The 16,314-nt window shown below is 39.5% G+C and overlaps 1 protein-coding gene across 1 annotated transcript; it reads left to right on the top strand.

Moving 5' to 3' along the window:
• The first annotated feature begins 1,419 nt into the window (after window positions 1–1,419).
• Window positions 1,420–12,478, top strand: LOC113022604 (phosphatidylinositol 5-phosphate 4-kinase type-2 gamma-like). The gene is made up of 10 exons (XM_026168181.2): window positions 1,420–1,725; window positions 1,814–1,911; window positions 2,638–2,734; window positions 3,260–3,409; window positions 8,619–8,765; window positions 9,072–9,110; window positions 11,574–11,687; window positions 11,764–12,019; window positions 12,133–12,236; window positions 12,315–12,478. Exons 1-10 carry the CDS (start codon window positions 1,576–1,578, stop codon window positions 12,393–12,395), a joined length of 1,236 nt encoding a protein of 411 aa, XP_026023966.1. The 5' UTR covers window positions 1,420–1,575; the 3' UTR covers window positions 12,396–12,478.
• Window positions 12,479–16,314: the final 3,836 nt, after the last annotated feature.

Raw genomic sequence — 16,314 nt, forward strand, 5'->3', positions numbered from 1 at the left:
CTGTAAGCAGGAATCAGAAGATGGCTTTGTGGTCATAAATGGATGGGCATGGTCAGCGACAATAATCAGACTGTGGCATTTAAACAATGCTCCATTGGGCCTAATGGGCCTAAAGTGTGCCAAGAAAATATCCCTTACACCATTACACCACCAGCAGCCTGAAGTGCTGATCCACGGCATCGTGGATACGTGCTTTCATGTTGTTTATTCTGACACTATCACCTGAATGTCACAGCAGAGATCACTGAAGCTGAGGTCACTAATATTCAAACTTGTCCAAGATTTTTAGTAGACCCACATATTGTACCAATCTGAAAGTACCATCACTTCGTTCTCGAGTTATCGTGTTCACAAAGTTGGGTATCCATGCCATCTGCCCTGACGTCCTAAAGGGAGTATGGCCATTCTCCTCTGACCTCTGAAGTAGATAAAGCATTTTCACCCAGATAACAGCCATTCAAAACTATTCTCTGTAAACCTTGTTTGGGAAAATATCAGTAGATCAGCAGGTTCTGAAATAACCAGACTAGCCTGTCCGGCACCAGCAACCATGCAAATGTTCAAGTCCCTTAAATCATCTTTCTTCCCCATTCTGCTCAGTTTGAACTTCTGCAGGTCATACAGGCCATGTCTACACGCTCAAATGCCATGGTAATGCCATGACATATTTGCACGTACAGGTGTACCTAACAAAGTGGCACAGGCTCAGCATGACCCACTGAATTCTACATCAGTTTCTCACTATTGTATTTATTTATGATAAAATATTCTGATGAGCCTGACCACACCGCACTGAGTAAGATAGATGAATGACATCAACACGTGAATACAAAATGCATATATTCTTCTTTAGAGTATTTTTGAATAAAAAAAACAAACAAACAAAAAACTGATGCAATTTAAAATTATTTAAGTAAACGGAAACAAAACACATTTCCCTCACAGCATGTGCTATTATAAACATAAATTGCTACATTTTAAAGGTCACAAACAAACAAATATATATATATATATATAATTATAAAATTAACTATAATTAACAAATCACCACTAAGAGCTGTAATAATAGAGGTGGGCCAGCAGAATATGATGGATACTTTGTTTCTATAGATTCCAGGTCTCCAGAAGAAACCACATTAAAAAATACACTTCTCTCCCCTACATACAAGTTAAAAGTTTCAGTATCGACATTGGTATCGGCAATACTAGCCCTTTATTTACTTGGTATCGGATGGATACCAAACTTTGCAGAATCGTACAGCACTGGTAATTTAGATGTAATTACTGCAGTTCTGCCTGTAAGCAGGCCTGCACGAAAATGATCATTAATGTGACAGCATGTCAAATTAACAAAGCTTAAAAATGAGCCACAAAATAAGATGATGAAGGCTCAGCCCGTGTTGGGGGAGGCTCTGCACCTGTTCGTTGCTGGACTGAAGGACCAAAAGGCGCTGGGCTCGCAGGGTGTTGGATCAAAGCGCTAATAGGCTGCTGCAGGGCGGACTTTAGCCTACTTTACATACAGAGACAACAAAACGCCTGTCCACAGACGGAGACGCGGATACCTGCCTGAAAATGTCTTCTCCCAGTGCTACCTCCAACTCTCTGAACACTCTGGCGCCAAAAAGGAAGACGAAGAAGAAACACTTTGTTCAACAGAAAGTGAAGGTTTTCCGAGCGAGTGACCCCGTGTTGAGCGTGCTGATGTGGGGAGTCAATCATTCGGTAGCTATAAGGCCGTTTAATGTGCACTTCTGTCTGCCTGGGTATGAAAATGTTCATTATTAACTATTTATCCACTGATCATGCGCAGATTAATGACCTGAGCCAGGTGCCCGTACCTGTCATGCTGCTCCCAGACGACTTCAAAGCCAGCACCAAGATCAAAGTCAACAACCACCTCTTCAATAAGTACTGTGCTCTGCTCATAGGCTCTACTCAGCTCTGTCTGCATGATTGCAGGAGCCTCGTTTTGCTTCCTGTAAACTGCACAGATTTTTGTTCCTCTCAGGATTTATTTCTCGGTGTTATTGTCTCTGCTTATCAGAATATCCAGACCCCTTTAGAGAGCAACGGTGTTTTTCTTCACCAACACTATAGCTACAGTAATGAGCGCAGTGCAATATTGTCTCGAAAGAGAAAGAATGATGTTATGGGCTAAAGTTAGAAGTGCAGCATTAACTTGTGTTTTTTTTACTTGCTGTGCAACATAATTTAAAAGGCAAAAAAAGGTTAGCTTGATGGATTTATCTGAAATAGTGGTGGAAGAGTGTCAGTCAGAGTGTGCTACAGTATAATAATCATTTATAAAAGCTGTCCTATACAGTGTCTGTTGTTAGGTTCGGTTTCTATAAGCACTGAGTCTAGAAAAGTGAAAGGCTTTCAATAATCCTTTAATCCGTTCAGGAATCCGGGTTCAGTAAAGACTTATGAACAGAGGTTTGAGGACCAATAAAATATTTTCCCAAGGTTAAAGTGCCGTTACTGTAGTGAGATTTCTCTGAACTTGTTTTGATCTGGAAGCTGTTAAGCAGCAGGATCCCTAATATAATTCAGTCAGCTAATAGTCACGAGCATAGATCTTTTGTATAATGTTGCTGCACACTAAATCTATGCGTTATTGTCATTATTCCTCAGGGAGACTCTTCCAGGACAGTTTAAATTCAAAGAGTACTGTCCTCAAGTGTTCAGAAACCTGCGAGAGCGCTTTGGCATTGAGGATCAAGATTTCCAGGTATGATTCACAGCAAGTCTGTGTTTCATTGTGCACTAAAATATAAATATGGATAAAATCTATCGTTTCACAAAAATGTAGAGGCCATTAGAAAAAAACATAGACTTGCACAAGCAGAGAACATCCAAGGCTCTGTGTGTTTTCCTTTGATCGAAACCATGAACTTTTATGTGCATATTGATCTGCTCGCTTCTACATTTGCATTTCTTTGTGTCGTATTTTGCATGCGCCAGGTGGCACACAGCCATCCTCCAGTCTGGGAAGTGCACATTTGCTTAGCACGCAATTACGGGAAACATATTGTTGCTGATAAAAGTCACATTAGCTTACTGCAGACCTGCATTCAGATCAATGTAAGAAGCATGTTAAAACAAAGCTTTTTATGGTCCGATGCTGCGCAGCATTACATTTCTGGTATATGTAAGATATTTGCATTTGTTTCAACACTTTAAAATGTGAAAGGTTTCCCAGGGCAGGAGGCTTCTCCTTCTGATCTCATGATGCTGTTCTCTCACTCACCGGCAGGTTTCTCTGGCTCGGAGTCCTCCTCTCAGACACGACGAAGGGAAATATGCGGGCCTGCTGCTGACGTCGTACGACCGCACTTTGGTTATAAAAGAAATTTCCAGTGAGGAGGTTGCAGAAATGCATAATGCGCTCTCTGCATATCACCAGGTAGGACTGACACAAGTTTATATGTCCTTTAAAGGTCAGAGAGTAGGTTCAATTTTAAAATTGGAGACTCCAGCTTTCAGGCCCCTTTTCTGTGGAACCAGCTCCCAGTTTGGATACTGGAGAGAGGCACTCTCTCTGCTTTTACAATAAGGCTCAAAACTATACTTTCTGATAAAGGTTATAGTTAGGGCTGGATCAGGTGACCCAGAATCCTCCCTTAGTTACCCTGCATTTAGGGCTAAGCTGCTGGGCTCTTCCCATAGTGCACTGAGTGTTTCTTCTTCACCTCTTTTCACTGTCTGTGGTTGTTCACCACTTTGCATTTAATCATTAGTTATTATTAATCCCTGGCTCTCTTACACAGTGTGTCTTTTGTTGTGTCTCCCTCTCCTCACCTCTAACCGGTTGCAGCTGATGGCTGCCTCTCCTGGTTCTGCTGCAAGTTTTTTCCTGTTAAAAGGGAGTTTTTCCTTCCCACTGTCACCATATGCTTGCTCACGTGGGGTCATCTGATTGTTGCGGTTTTCTCTCTTTTACTCTTTTACCTTTTAGTATGAAGTGCCTTGATGTGACTGTTGCTGCGATTTGGAGCTAAATAAAATGAATTGAATTGAACTGAACTAAGAACATAGTATTTCTAGTGTGTGCATGGTTGCAATCCTTTTGTACATGCACACATCTACCAGTCTTTTCTCTTTCCTTGTGTCGTTTTTATACAAGAAAAAAATGTGCCCTTTTTACATTAACCATGGTTGCCATGGTAAAGGTTTTACAGCATCAAAGCTGAGACACGAGTGTTAGAATTTCATGGCTCCAGTTTTACATTTAAATTGAAGCATATTAAATAATTCACATTGAAGAATGATTCTGTCAGAGCTTTTTCTGGTTATACAGATACAAAAAAAAATAACACACCAAACAGAGAAAGCTAAGTCACATGACATATTAACAAGTAGCATGATGTTTGTTTGCTTGTACTGTATTTCTTTTCTGTAGTGCCACAAAAGGCCTTCACACAGCTTTTTGTTGTTGTTGTTGTTGTTGTTGAAAGAGCACTGATGTTACCAATGACATTTAAAAGGGCTTGCAGTAAGCCATGATACTGTTGCATGAGCCTGTCAGTGTCACGGGTCTGGGTCCGTTGGACCCAGTATGTGGAGTTTCATGTTTTTGTTATTCCATGTTTGAGGTTATTATGTTTTGGTTTTAGTTTGCATCAGGGATTGTTTTCTTGTTCTCTTGTTGTGTTTATGATGATGATTATGATGTTTATTATTTGAGTTTCATGTTTAAGGATTTGTTCTCGGTTGTATCTCACGTTTAGTTTAGTTCAGGTTCCATGTGTCATTCTGTCTGTCTCTCAGTGTCAGGTCTGCGTCTTGGTGTGGTGTTCTCATTTCCTGTTTTATTGTGAAGGTCTGGGTCTCATGTGAGTGTGTTCAGTTTTACCTCTGTCTCGTCTTGTTGATCATTCCCAGCTGTGTCCACCACCTGTGTGTAATTCCCCTGTGTTTCTCTGGGTGTATTTAAGTCATGTCCTCTGTTGTTGTAGTTGCTGGTCCGTCTGTGTATTCCACCCTGCCTCATCTGTGTTTCTACCATGTCTCACCTGTGTGTTCTCCCTGCTGTCCATCATCAGTCTCCTCTGCTCATTCAGGTTTGTGCTTTGTAGTTTTAGTTGTTTCCCAGTATAGTTTAGTTCTCCGTGTTGCCGTTTGCCTCTCCTTTTGTGTTCAATAAATCACCTTTTACACCTTCACGACTGCCTGCGTGTGGATCCTCCTTTTCCTCCTCCACACGGCTCCTCTCACTCGCCGTGACAGTCAGTGAACATCACTCCCTAATCTCAGATCACTTTAATGCATTTCCACTGAAAAGACACTGGCCCTGGTGCCAAAAAATCAATAAAAATGCCCGAAGTTGGCACCACTGGTATCAATTGATATAGGAGGGGTTACCAAAAAAAAAAAAATTCACTGATGACTCACAGATGTAGACCACAGATTCTGTGCAACATGATTTCCTTCCTACAGATATTACTTCTGAGGCATAACGATTTTTCGCAGACCTGTCAAAATGTTTCCTTCTCATAAATCACCAAGAGAGAATCAAATACGCACCACCATCAGAGATTTATACTACAGACCCAGTTGCACAGACCCAGGATATCTTTGCGCTATCTGGATTCACTTACCCTAACACTGGCAATCAGGATAAGCGGTCACGTGTAGCTGGTAATCATCTTGCTAAGTTAACCCAGGATTTCCCCTTTGTGGTCACATGAAAGTGGTGGCATTAGCACTAGAGCAGTAGAGCAGCTGATGTTACACAGGAAGGTGAGAGAATACTATGGGAAAAATATGAAGAAGTTAAACAGGTAATATGCCTGAAAGCAACATAGCTGCTGCAGACAAAGCAGTATGAGGGTATGTAAGAGAAAAAGCGCTTAAGAGTAATATCGTATTAAAATTGTATGTGTTAAGGACTTTGGTTAATAATAACGCTTAGCCTTTCTGAAGCCTGAAAAGAAAGCCAGCAACATACTGACTGTGTAGGTTAACAGATTTATCATATCAAAATGCAAGAAGATATTGATATTAATTGAGTATTTCATTAAATTAATGTTTAAAGGGCATTTTTCATTCTTATTCTCTCATCTGCAGTCCCTGTGATGTTTCATGATCTGAGAATAAATAATTCATATAAAAACTCAATTCAAACGGAGGCTTAGTCTATGTCCAACAGACCTTAGAATAAGGTCAGCAGGTACAGTGCGGGGCTCTGTTTAAGATCATATATAAATGCTTATAGAGCAATAAGATTGTTACTGATAGTCATCAGGGAAAGATGAAAATTTTAGATGCTATTTAAAATCTAAATGTTGTAGTGATGCTGACCACAAGAGTTGTGTATGCTGTGTGAGCACAGTAGATTAGGACAGGTGTAGTGCTACTGTTAAACAAACTAGAATTGTTTCTAGCTTGTTCACAACGCTAATGTGAGCCAGTACTCTGCCAGTGTAGGTATATAATCGACAGCTCAGACACGCTGTGCATAAACTCAGCCGGTCATTCTTATCATTCTAGTAATTTGGAGGGGTTTGTTTTTGTTGTGCTATATGAGCTCATAGAGGTGTTCTGTGAAGCAAGATTATAGAATTAGTGAGCTGTCTTGACCTTAAAGTCAGAGTTTTCAGTGTCATGAAAGCGGCTCTCTTTTTACCAGGATAAGTCATCATGATAACAGGTCACTGTTTGAAAACAGCATGTTTTTTAATGATTGCTTAATTTACAACATTTTAAGGTGTGATATAGATTTTCTGCCGGAGCTATATGTTTCATATGCAGCTTGTTAAGCCTACTACTATTACTTTACTAAAACCTCTTAATAATGGGGTCTATAAATGTACAGCTGTGAAAACGGTGCCACTAGAGTGTGTATATATTATTCTGGTGATGCAGAAAATGTTTAAATGTTGTTATGCCCGATTCTAATCTGCTGCCTCTTTTACACTGTTTGAACCGCAGCTGCAGGAAGACTGAACACACACCATGAACACCTATCAATCAGTTAAATCAGATTCACGTTGGTCTGCTGACAAACTAAAGTGATTTGCACTTGCCAGTTTAAAGTTTCAGAGGTCTAATGTGCAGCCACCATATTAGACATCAACAGCAGCGCTGAGCGCACACTTAGTGGTAACATAAATATATTAACTCAAATTAAAACGTTTACTTCACCACTCTGCCAAATCCCAAGATAAATGACTTTGCATTTCGCTGTTATATTTTTTCATTTCTTTATAGGTTTTATGACCACTTTACATCATGATCATCTGATAATGGCTCTAACTGGAGCAGGCAACAGTCACAGGGATCATTTGTGTGAGAAGAATCACTTGACATGTGAAACACGCCTTTTTATGAGAGCTTGAACTTTCTTCTGGTTCCCAGTTCAGTTTCTTTGGAGTTTGGGGCTCTTGCTTAGAACCCCAACTTATTTTGAGTTTGATATTTCTTGTGTGTTTTGTTCCCTCGCTGTCTCCTTATCTTTTCCTCCCTCAGTTTCTGTGCTTGTGTTTTTGTCCTCCATTGTCCCCATGAGTCTGTTTTCATATTTAATTTGAGTCTTCTTGCCTCCATATTTAGCATATCTTCCTAACTTTCGTTTTCTTTCATTTTTACTTGATGTCTGATTGTTCTGACATATGTTAAGTGCATTCAGGTATGCCTTGCTCCCTCAGCGTACCCGGGGGTCGATTCACTTACTGTAACACTGGCACTCAAGATAAGCCGGTTTCCTCCAGGGCTTTCATTCCATGTTCACGTGAAAGGGGTGTTGTTGGCAGAATCAGCCACATTTATTAATAAGTTAATGACATCAGACTGTTCATACAAAGAGGTTAAACACGCAATACAGACTGAAAATCTCACAGCAGTTAACTAGCTTTGTAAGGTGATAGATTTACCAATATGACAACTCTAACAATAGGACACAGGAGAATCGGATGGATTTTAACAGAGTATTTTATTAAATGAATTTAGTTTTAATTCTCCATTTGTTTCATCCTAATTAAAGGTTTGACACAAATGTCATTCAGTATATTACCAACTCCAAGTCCATCAGAATTAGCTCAGTTTCACTTGTAGACGCTCCAGTGCACAAATGCAATGCAGACAACGCTGTGCTCAGTGGCTTTGACACTTATTGTTGCTCATCACAATGAACTGTTTTCATACTTGAGGTATAACAGACGTCTCAAAATACAAAGCTGATTAAAAAATGAAGTCGAGCATTGTGTAAATCCACGTTTACTTGCTGGGACTGTACATCCTCCCTGCCTTTCTTGACATTTCTTGCTATGATGCTATGAAATGACTTTATATTACCTGTGCGTTGAATCATATCTGTTACAAGGAAAAACCTTATCTTACTAGGAACTCTTTTATGTTATCATACTTTACCTCTTATGCAATGTCTTAACGACGCTGTAGAGTCATATAACAATGAAGCCATCTGTTTGAAATGCAGGCAGTGTTTTCAAATGGAGTTCGTCCTGTAAATTATTCCAAGTCTAAATTACATCTGCGGTGCTGATCAGATGCCACAGGAGGATCTTCAGGAAGAGCATTAACCACAACTTATTATATTCACGTGCAGATGTTTATTCTTCATGACTGAAAATCCATGTACTGATGGTCTCTTCCAGCATATTGTCACCTGCCACGGCAGTACGCTCCTCCCTCAGTTCCTGGCCATGTACAGAGTCACTGTGGAGAGTGAGGACACCTACCTGTTAGTAATGAGGAACATGTTCAGCCACCGACTTCACGTACACAGGAAGTATGACCTCAAGGTAATCCTCCAGAGGCAGTGTATCTCATATGATAGTGTCTTATTACTTTTATCAGCTATTGAAATGCTTAACTTACCAAAACATTTAAAGACAATAGTTTAAAAAACAGAGTGTTAAATGCTTGTGAATTAAAGTTATGCTTCACCCCAAACCATTTATTAATAGTAGACTGTTGGATTTATGGCCACACGTGTATCATCTCTGAGAACACATGAGTGATAATGACTATTCTAGCTTTGAAAGTAATGAGCAAATATGGATCTTTGGCTCAACAGTAACACCGGTCGCTTTCTTCTCTTTCATCAGGGCTCGCTGGTGTCTCGTGAAGCCAGTTTTAAAGAAAAGGTGAGATCAGATTCAGGTAAAGTCAGTCTGTTGTCCACAAGAGTTCCAGTGACGTTTGTCTTTACTGGAAATAAAGCACACGTGTGGCCGTGGAGTGTTTAAGAGGCAGTGATCTATTACAGATGGTTATTTTTACGTCTTCTGACTCAGGCTCAATGAAAGAGTGGCTGAATACATTTGAGCTTGTTAATTTTAATTATGATAACCTTGCACTAACATCTCCAGTAAGAAAATGGTCAAAAAAAGCTCGGCTCCACTCGATTATTATACCTTTATTTGGCAATAGCTTTATTGCGATGTCTGATGTGTTTGGTTTCTTTTTTGTACCTGTTCAAATGAAGGACCAAAGTGTTTTGTTTTAGTGCAACACAGCGTGTTGCACTAAAAGGAAAAATATATAATCTATGAGGTGGTTATTTCCAAAACCAGTCAAGTGCCTTTCTGGTCTTTAGTTTTTGAAGTGATTTAGTTCTGTGCTCACATCAAGCTGGGAGACTCGTGAGAGAGAGAGAGATAAACACGAAACGTCAAAAACAGCAGCTGACCCTGACTGATAAACACTCGTCTTTCAACTCCACGCGTCAAGCTTGGAGAGGCCTTTGCGTTTAAAAAAAGCATCTCCACAGCAGTCGAAGCCATTACGCAGCTATATTTCCATAGGATTCATTTTCAGAATTTCTTTCTAATTTCTCCTTACCAGTGCTTCCCTTGTAAAACTGCAGGTGTCCTTTTTTAATATGTTTAAATGAAAGACATATATTGAGTCACAGAAACTTTTGAAAATGCTTTTTTTTAATCATTAACATTTTCTACAATATTTTTCTACAATATTTTGCTCTTTTCTTTTTCAGAAAAGAGACACTCCAATAAAAATGGTAGAAATATCTCAGTGAGGCAAAAAGAAAAACTGTTGGGGTCCAGAAAAGAGGTTCAGTAAATAGCTCAAACTGCCTGAAGACCAAACACAGTAAAGTTTTAGGGTTCATCAAGTCCATTAATTAATAGTGCCAGGCTGACTTTGTAAGCCATTAAAATAAGCGCTTTGCCTGTTGCACAGCGATTGAATTCATAGCTGGTGTGCAGATTACAATGTATCATCGGTTTATTTAGGTATGCATCTTTGATATGGTTCATTTATTTATTTATCTTGTAGTCAGCTCACATGATTATCTGCCATAATGAGCAGGATACAACAACCTATTTATATGGTACTGTGCAAAAGTTTCAAGCCCTCGATTTTGTCACGTTTTGTTTCCTGGACCAGATTTTGTTGTGATCTTTGAAATAGTCTTGAGCAGCCCAGGCTTTCTGAAGGTCTTTTTAAATTTTTCTATGAACATTGGCTGCTTTTTCATTCATTTTCAGTCCAATCCTTGTACCTGCCCATTTTCAAAGGAATATTGTTGTTGTTTGTTAAGCTACTTAACATTGACCTGTGAATCATTCAAGCATAAAAATGCACCTAACCCAAGGGATGATCCAGTGTTGTGTCTACACATAATACACATCTTTGTTAATAGCAGTCTGTCACAAAAACATATAATTTCTTCCCATTTCTTTAGTTGAATCTATGAAAACAATAACAGAGACAGGCATAACATAGCATTTCTGCACCAACAAGGTGATTCCAAAAAAGCTTTTACCTGAAAAACTGTGAGTCTTTCAGCCTAAACTTTGATTTTAGCTCACTGAGACTTGTGTAACCTGAAATTAACAAACAATTGTTCAGTACTTGGCGTAATGATAATGATAATGATAATGATAATGATAATGATACGCCACTAAAAGGCAACATTTCTGTGAAAAAAACCCATCTGATTATTGCCTAACATTGTCTGACGTTTGGACTGATAGCTACATCAATCACCGACTGCAAGTAAAATGATAAAAGCTGAAGTGAGAAAGAAAAACTTAGCATACCTGAAGTGGCTGCACGTGTGCTACTGCCCCCACAGTCTGTCTGAAGATGTGGACGTGTTTAGTATTCTGGCTGCTCTCCCCGGTTTGACAGGCTACATCTAAGACTGCAAACCAAAAATGTATTTTTTTTCTCTTTGAAATGTGCGCCTGAGGGCAGAGTGTGGAATTATTTTCCTATGTGTAACTGTTATTGTTTGCGCATTGTGACAAATGTGATTTTAAGATTAGACTTTCTTGAATCTTCCCACAGAAAAATCACTTAGCAACAGGCTGTTTTAAACATCAGAAGCCCTCTGTTTGGCCTCCAGCGACGCTGACCTAGATAAAAAAGAAAAAGATGAAGAAATATCTGGTTTAATAGAGGAAGTTTGACTAGCTGCAGAGCTGCGGGAACCTTTGATATTTCCATCTGTACTGATTCAGAAAACAAAATTATGAAAATGTTATTTGGCTTTAATCATATGAAAATGGAGAAGCTATAAATGTTTTGATGAAAAGAAAAATGCTGTTGAATGAATGTTGTAATTCTTTCTATATTTTCAGGTCAAGGAATTGCCCACTTATAAGGATGTGGACTTTATGAATAACATGCAGAAAGTTTATGTGAGTGATGAAGAGAAGGAGAAAATAATGGACAAGCTCAACAGAGACACTGAGGTAAGAGAGGCGTTGCTTTTTGTGGGGGATTTTTGTGTTTCTTGTCTCTGGTGTGTAATTATTTCTCTCACTGCAGTTTCTTGTACGTATGAGGATCATGGACTACAGCCTGCTGCTCGGTATCCACGATGTCGAAAGAGCCGAGATGGAGGAGGAGGAGGAGGAGATGGAGCTGTCCGATGAGGAGGAAGAGGATGATGAAAATGGCCTTGCTCCTGCTCCCCACTCCACCTCCCCTGAAGGCATTACCGGCTACATGAACTCCTTCAAACCCATGGGTCCCGGGGATTTCGACCCTTATGTGGATGTGTACGCTATTCAGAGCGCTGTGGGTGAGTCCCGACAGCCGAGATAGGAGCCCTGCGCTTTTTCACCCACCGAAACTTCCTCTCACACTGTGCTGATCAATATCGCTCGCCAAACACTGTGAATCGCTCCCTTGTAGGTGCGCCCCGTAGGGAGGTGTATTTTATGGGTCTGATTGACGTGCTGACGCAGTACGACACCAAGAAGAAAGCCGCTCACGCTGCCAAGGCTGTCAAACACGGGGTGAGAGATCAGTGCTCTGCAAAGTGTAAAGGGCTGCTTCTACTTATTTCTGATCGACTGTGTGTCTGTGTTTTGTAGGCAGGAGCTGAGATCTCAACTGTTCATCCAGAGCAGTACGCTAAACGCTTCAAAGAGTTCATCGCCAAAATCTTTGCCTAGTTCAGGGATTCATTTAATACATGAAGAATTCAGCTTTGCAGTCATCAAAGCATCACCAATAAAGCACTAATAATTTAATAGCATCCTTTTGTTTCCCTTCCTTTTTAAAAAACATCTTTACTATTCATGGGATTCTACACTTCGAGACAAGCTGTGCATTTATTCCAAGTGAAGAATTTGCGAAAAGGACTTCTTGGCAGCTCAATGTTGTTAATGGGTTTCTTTTCTTTTGACGTAAAGGTTTGGCAACACTACTGTTGAGTCTAAGTGACAGCAAGAAATAAAAGATTCCTGAAAGACATCTTTCAAGTTTACACCTGTAAACATCACTAATATGAAGGTATTTGTTTTACTGGCCAAAGATGATAAAATAAGCTTTACACCAGCCACATTATTAGGTACATCTTGCTTGTATTCGCTTGGACTGCCTTAACTCTTCATGGTGTAGATTCAACAAAGAAAACAAAGATTTTGGTCAATGTTGACGTGATAGCATCACTCAGAACATCCATGATTTGAATCTTCTGTTCCAGAGGTGTGGACTCGAGTCACATGACTTGGACTCGAGTCAGACTCGAGTCATTAATTTTATGACTTTAGACTTGACTTGAAAAAATGTTCTAAGACTTGTGACTTGACTTGGACTTTTACACCAATGACTTGGGACTTGAATTGGACTTGAACCGGTTTACTTGAAAAGACTTGATATTTTACCCCAAATATAAAATTTAACATGCATATTATATAGAGATTGAAAATGTGACGTCATTCACGGGTAGAACCGCAAAGGATTCTGGGAACTCGTGGCAAGCGGTACTAGCGCACGCAGGCTTTCAATTGAAATCAGTTATACAGCGATAAAAAGAAACACAAAAATGTCAAGAAGCTGTTGTATTATTAACTGCAATAGCCGGTCGCATGACAGCCACGAGAAGCTGACGGGTAAAGAGATCGGTTGTTATCGGATTACGTCGTTGAAGAGAAATTGTTCGAGCCATGTTTCCAAAGTAACAAAGACGCGACTGGATTGCAGCCATTCAAAGATCAAATATAACGTCCCAGAACCCTCCAGCTCACAGGTTAGTCTGCTCCAAGCATTTACACGAAGGTCAGTGTTTTTTAGTAGTTAATACGTCATTTTCATAACATAATTGGTGATATAGGTTACAAGCAAGTCTGGCGCTGAACAGAAATTGTCGCGCTATGCTCCTTTATTTATTGTGCATAAATAGTGAATTGTCCTGACACAATATTGCGTTTCGCTTCTGTTATTATGGTACACTGACAAAAACACATACTTTTATTCACAGGATAAAACAGTTGTTTTGTATCACTAATTGCCCAGTACGATTACAGCATACAGTATTATTGTCACTGCTACATTTCTGTGATGCTACCAGAAATTATTTCCACTACTAATTAATTACCGTTGAGCTCAAAGGTCCTATTAATAAACGGTTAATGAATGTGTATTTATGACGACGATTTCTGAGACTGGTAAACTTATGATACGTACGATGGTCTTTCGTTCTACACCGTGCATTTCAAGGTCCTGCACCCATCCGTCGGTAAACTGTACCTGGGCTTGTTGCAGTGACCTGAAGTTACTAAACTTCATGAGTGTGTGCACTCACTCCAAGAACCGTATGATTATAAATATGCATATAAATATGCTAAGATGAGATAGCTGACTTCATCTAACTAGCAAATGTTGTCCAGGCTACGTTGGTGATTCAGTTTTTTTTAATATGTATGATATTTTTGTCATGCGATTTTAAAGCTGGTCCTACAACCGCATCCAAGAATAACATGCAGCTTATCTCAGAACTGTCGGTGAAAATTATTCTTGGAGCTAGGTTTAATTGAGCTGCATTTTAAAGAGGTGCAATTTCACAATTTGTGTATATTTTCCAAGTTCACTATTTTGTCATGTGTTGAGAAAAACACAGATTTTAAAATTACATGGTCTAATATTTACATTTAGCATAACTGCAACATTATTTTTTCTTTTTTTTTTTTAAAGACTCGAAAGGACTTGAAATTCAAAATTTCAGACTTGTGACTTGACTCGGACTTTTACACCAGTGACTTGAGACTCGACTCTGACTTGCCTGACATTACTTGAGACTTGACTTGAGACTTGAGGATAAAGACTTGAGACTTACTTGAGACTTGCAAAACAATGACTTGGTCCCACCTCTGTTCTGTTCTACCATACCCAATCTGGTGAGTGTGGAGGGCATTTGAATGCAGTCATGTTCAAAAAAAACAGCCTGAGATGATTTGAACTTTGTGACATGGTGCGTTATCCTGCTGAAGCAAGGTGGGTACACTGTGGTCATAAAGGGATGGACATAGTAACAGGACTCAGACTGTGGCATTAAAATGATGCTCAGTTGGGGCTAAGGGAACCAAAGTGCGCCAAGAAAAGATCTCCAACCATTACACCACCATCATCAGGCTGAACTGTTAACACAAGGGAGGATGGATCCATGCTTTCATGCTGTTTACGCAACATTTTGATCCTACCATCCCATCGGACCAGGCAACACTTTTTCCAATCTGCTATTGTCTAATTTTGGTGATTTTGCTTTTTGTAATCTCAGTTTCCCATTCTTAGCTGACAGGAGTGGCACCGGGTGGAGTTTTCTGCTGCTGAAGCCCATCTGCGTCAAGGTTTGAAGTGTTGTTGGAGATGCTCGTCTGCATAGCTTAGAGGTTGTGTAATAATATTGAGTCCAGCCCACTGGCACCAACAACCAACAGTCACCTTAGTTTAACGTCTGGGCTATAGTAACCATGGTAAGTTCAAGGTGTGCCATATGTACCAACTGTACCAAAGTTCTTTAATGGCCTAACTGCTTCTTATATTGTTACATTTTTCTTTGCCAACATCCTGTTGAGTAAAGTAGGAACCACTTAGGATGGATCTAAGTGTCATTAGTTACTGCAAGCTGAAGCAAACTGATGTGATCCTAGCTGTACATGTGTTCCTTTAAATTGTATTCTCAGTGGTACAGCATTAATTTTTGTCTTTATTTAGTTGTCCCAGTCCTCCTGGCACACATTCCTGAAAATCCTTCAGCAGGGTTTCACTTTGGAATAGCAGCTGTGTGGACAAACAGGAGGGACAGAAAGATGAGAAATAAGAGGAAAAGACATTAAATGTTTTTTTAAATTTATTTTTTTATTTTTGTCTTTTAACCTAAAACAAAAAGAAGTATATTAATTATTTTATGCTACTTACTTTTTGGATATTTTTCTTTCAGCATTTGCAAAACACACTATAGGTTTGTTTACATGTACTATGTTCCAGAGCTTAAGTCTGGGTCCATCTGTTATGATTTCATTGTCATGTGAACATATATTAATTATACCTGTGCTAAAGACTGTGCATATCTACTCTTGAATCTATAAACCAGGAGATCTTGATAGCGTGCTACACAGATCTCTCTTATCTTTTTTAGAGAGACCCTAACTTATAGAGAAGTCTCATAGTGGTCATTTTTATTTTTGTCTCCATATGTTTTCTGGGAAAAAAATGGGATTTGGTATATCATGCATCCAAGAAACTGAATCAGAGATGGATATATAAATAAGCCCATGACCTACAAAGAAGTAGGGCAGACTCAGTAGAGGCCTTTAACGAGGACTTTGTTGCGCCATAAGATCTTATGGTAGTTGCGTGTTGAATGATTCTGCTGAATGCCAAAAGACTCCGGCTGTCAGGAAAAAAAAGGCTCTCAGCTTGTTTGAAAACAGGAACCTTGTGTCTGACCATGTACTACAAAAGTTTGTAGTCGCTGACAAATGTCCCTGTTTTTAACGATGATACACGATATGGACAAAAGTGTTGGGCCACATTTCTTAATCTTTGAATTCATGTGATTTCGGTCTCCTCGTCACAGGTGTATAAACA

Source organism: Astatotilapia calliptera, chromosome 5 (genome assembly GCF_964374335.1).
Source record: "Astatotilapia calliptera chromosome 5, fAstCal68.1, whole genome shotgun sequence".
NCBI lineage: Eukaryota > Metazoa > Chordata > Actinopteri > Cichliformes > Cichlidae > Astatotilapia > Astatotilapia calliptera.

Excerpts from the sequence above, each read along its gene's own strand:
- LOC113022604 (XM_026168181.2), top strand. The coding sequence starts at position 1,576 with ATGTCTTCTCCCAGTGCTACCTCCAACTCTCTGAACACTCTGGCGCCA. Across the intron at positions 2,735-3,259 it reads TTGAGGATCAAGATTTCCAG|GTTTCTCTGGCTCGGAGTCC; the intron begins GTATGATTCACA and ends ACTCACCGGCAG. Across the intron at positions 8,766-9,071 it reads ACAGGAAGTATGACCTCAAG|GGCTCGCTGGTGTCTCGTGA; the intron begins GTAATCCTCCAG and ends CTCTTTCATCAG.